The sequence below is a fragment of the Poecilia formosa genome, unplaced genomic scaffold (assembly GCF_000485575.1).
Source record: "Poecilia formosa unplaced genomic scaffold, Poecilia_formosa-5.1.2 Scaffold213, whole genome shotgun sequence".
NCBI lineage: Eukaryota > Metazoa > Chordata > Actinopteri > Cyprinodontiformes > Poeciliidae > Poecilia > Poecilia formosa.
The window spans coordinates 24131-26317 of NW_006800152.1; the positions used below are offsets into that span (position 1 = coordinate 24131).

General features: G+C 36.5%; 1 protein-coding gene across 1 annotated transcript in view; it reads right to left on the reverse strand.

Annotated features, from left to right (window-relative positions):
• Positions 1–254, reverse strand: part of LOC103148838 (trace amine-associated receptor 1-like) — a 2701-nt gene extending 2447 nt beyond the window's left edge. The window contains exon 1 of the mRNA XM_016679474.1: positions 54–254. Within this exon, the coding sequence (XP_016534960.1) occupies positions 54–254 (201 nt within the window). The remainder of the gene's footprint in view (positions 1–53) is intronic.
• Between the last annotated feature and the right edge of the window lie 1933 nt (positions 255–2187).

Here is a 2187-nt window from a genome sequence, read left to right on the forward strand (position 1 = left end):
TCTCGTATTTTGCAGAATAAGTCTCTGTAATACAGACAGTAGCTGAGAGAGACAGACATGCTCAGAGGAAAGACTACGATCCCAACAAGTAGATCGGTCACAGCCAGAGAGACGATCAGGTAGTTAGACGGGGTGTGGAGCTGCTTAAAGTAAATGATGGAGATTATTACGAGAAGGTTTCCACACACTGTAATAACAGACAGTAAGCCAAGGAAAATGTAGAGCAAAGTACATATTGTAGAAGAAGTCCTCATTATCTTAGAGACGTTGTTAATTTCATAACATGGGTGGAAATCATAACCAACATAGAAACCGGTTTCTTCTTCCATTGCTCTTTGTAATTACTGTAAATATCAATAACATTCATATACCTAACAGACTACAAAGCCACCTTATTTTAAAAAGTAATACCTTAGTTTAATTTCTCACATCAGCTGGTTAGCACATCTAAGTCACCTAAACAACGTCAAGTCTTGCTGTCAGGTCATTGTGCTGCTGAATCACCTTGTCTTGATATTTATTATGCTCAAACATTATGAAATCCAAAACTCATCCAATAGGAAGGGAGGAACCTGCTGACCAATGAGAAGTTTTTATTGACCTTTTGTTGTTTTCTCAGGGTAACTATTTACTCAACTATTTACAATTTTTTGTGACAAACCCTTCATTCACATAACATCATTTGGTATTTACAACTGAAAGCATGTTAATAGTGTTTATGCTCTCAAGCACATTGCTAAAGAGCACAAGTAGAGGTTCCTCGTGTGGATGTCACCCATGCAACAGATGTAGATTTCAGTTTGATGCAAATCATTGACACAAGGCATAATTTGAAATAGTAGTAATTAAATTTACGCTAAATGTTTTCATATTAGCTTAAGAGCTAAAGTGCTAACTAAAAAATTAGCCGTGTTATATTACATGGGTCGCACACTCTACCTCTGCACTGCTGATTCTGGATTCAATTCTTTTCAAGAAGGACAGTTTTAAAATTATTTGTGTAGAAAAATAACAAATGACTTAATCAGATTTAAATGGGGAATCATTTATTTGGAGAAAGACAAATTGTGGTAAAATAGTTTAAATATGTTTATTGTTTAAATTAACAGGTGACACATATGTTTTCATGATGGAAATATTTTCCTTCACAACATTAATAATAAAACAACAAACTCTTACCTTACATTCAGGACTTTAATGAATTACAATATAAATGTATAGGTTTTGCAGTTCATAAAGCATCACAAGATCCTGATCAAATGATATGATGTTACATTATCAGCATGCCATAAACAAAGTCAATAAGAGTCATCTAAAACAAGACTCCATTAAACTTTTTAAATCAGATATGATACATTTTTCACAAGTATGTTCCAGACTGGAGGGTTATCTGCTTCTTTGATTTAAAATGTATTAAAATAGCTTAGCGTTTGAATTTCCTTGAAAGATTTTTCCAGACATTATCATTTTGAATGCCGACCTGAACCAGCTGTAAAAGAAAGCATAGATGAATGGATTGAGCATTGAGTTTGACAGTGCAAGCCAGTTAAGGGTTTCATACACCATCACTGACACACCACCCAACAACTGGAGGGAAAAACAGAGGAAGAAAGGCAGCCAGCACATCAGAAAAACTCCTAGAACAATAGCCAGAGTTTTGGTTGCCTTTCTTTCCATGTTACTCACAGTTGCCCCAGACTCTACTGCAGTCTGGATGCTGCGAGCCTGTCTTTGTGCAACAAGAAATATCCTCAGGTATATATACAGCATTATGGTCACTGGGAGATAAAATGAGATCATGGGGGCAAAAACCTTTTCAAGCACAGCATCAGAAAAGCAATTTTCTTGACATTTTCCCTGATTTATCTCTACAATAATAAAACCAATCGCAACAAGTATAGAAATTCCCCAGCTCATGAGGATCATAACCAGAACAACACCAGTGTTTATCTTAGATCTGTATGTTAGAGGCTGACACACTGCATAGTATCGGTCCACAGAAATACAGCACAAATTTGAAATGGAGGTTGAGCTCAGTATGACATCGAAGCTGTCTCGTATTTTGCAGAATAAGTCTCTGTAATACAGACAGTAGCTGAGAGAGAAAGACATGCTCAGAGGAAAGACTACGATCCCAACAAGTAGATCGGTCACAGCCAGAGAGACGATCAGGTAGTTAGACGGGGT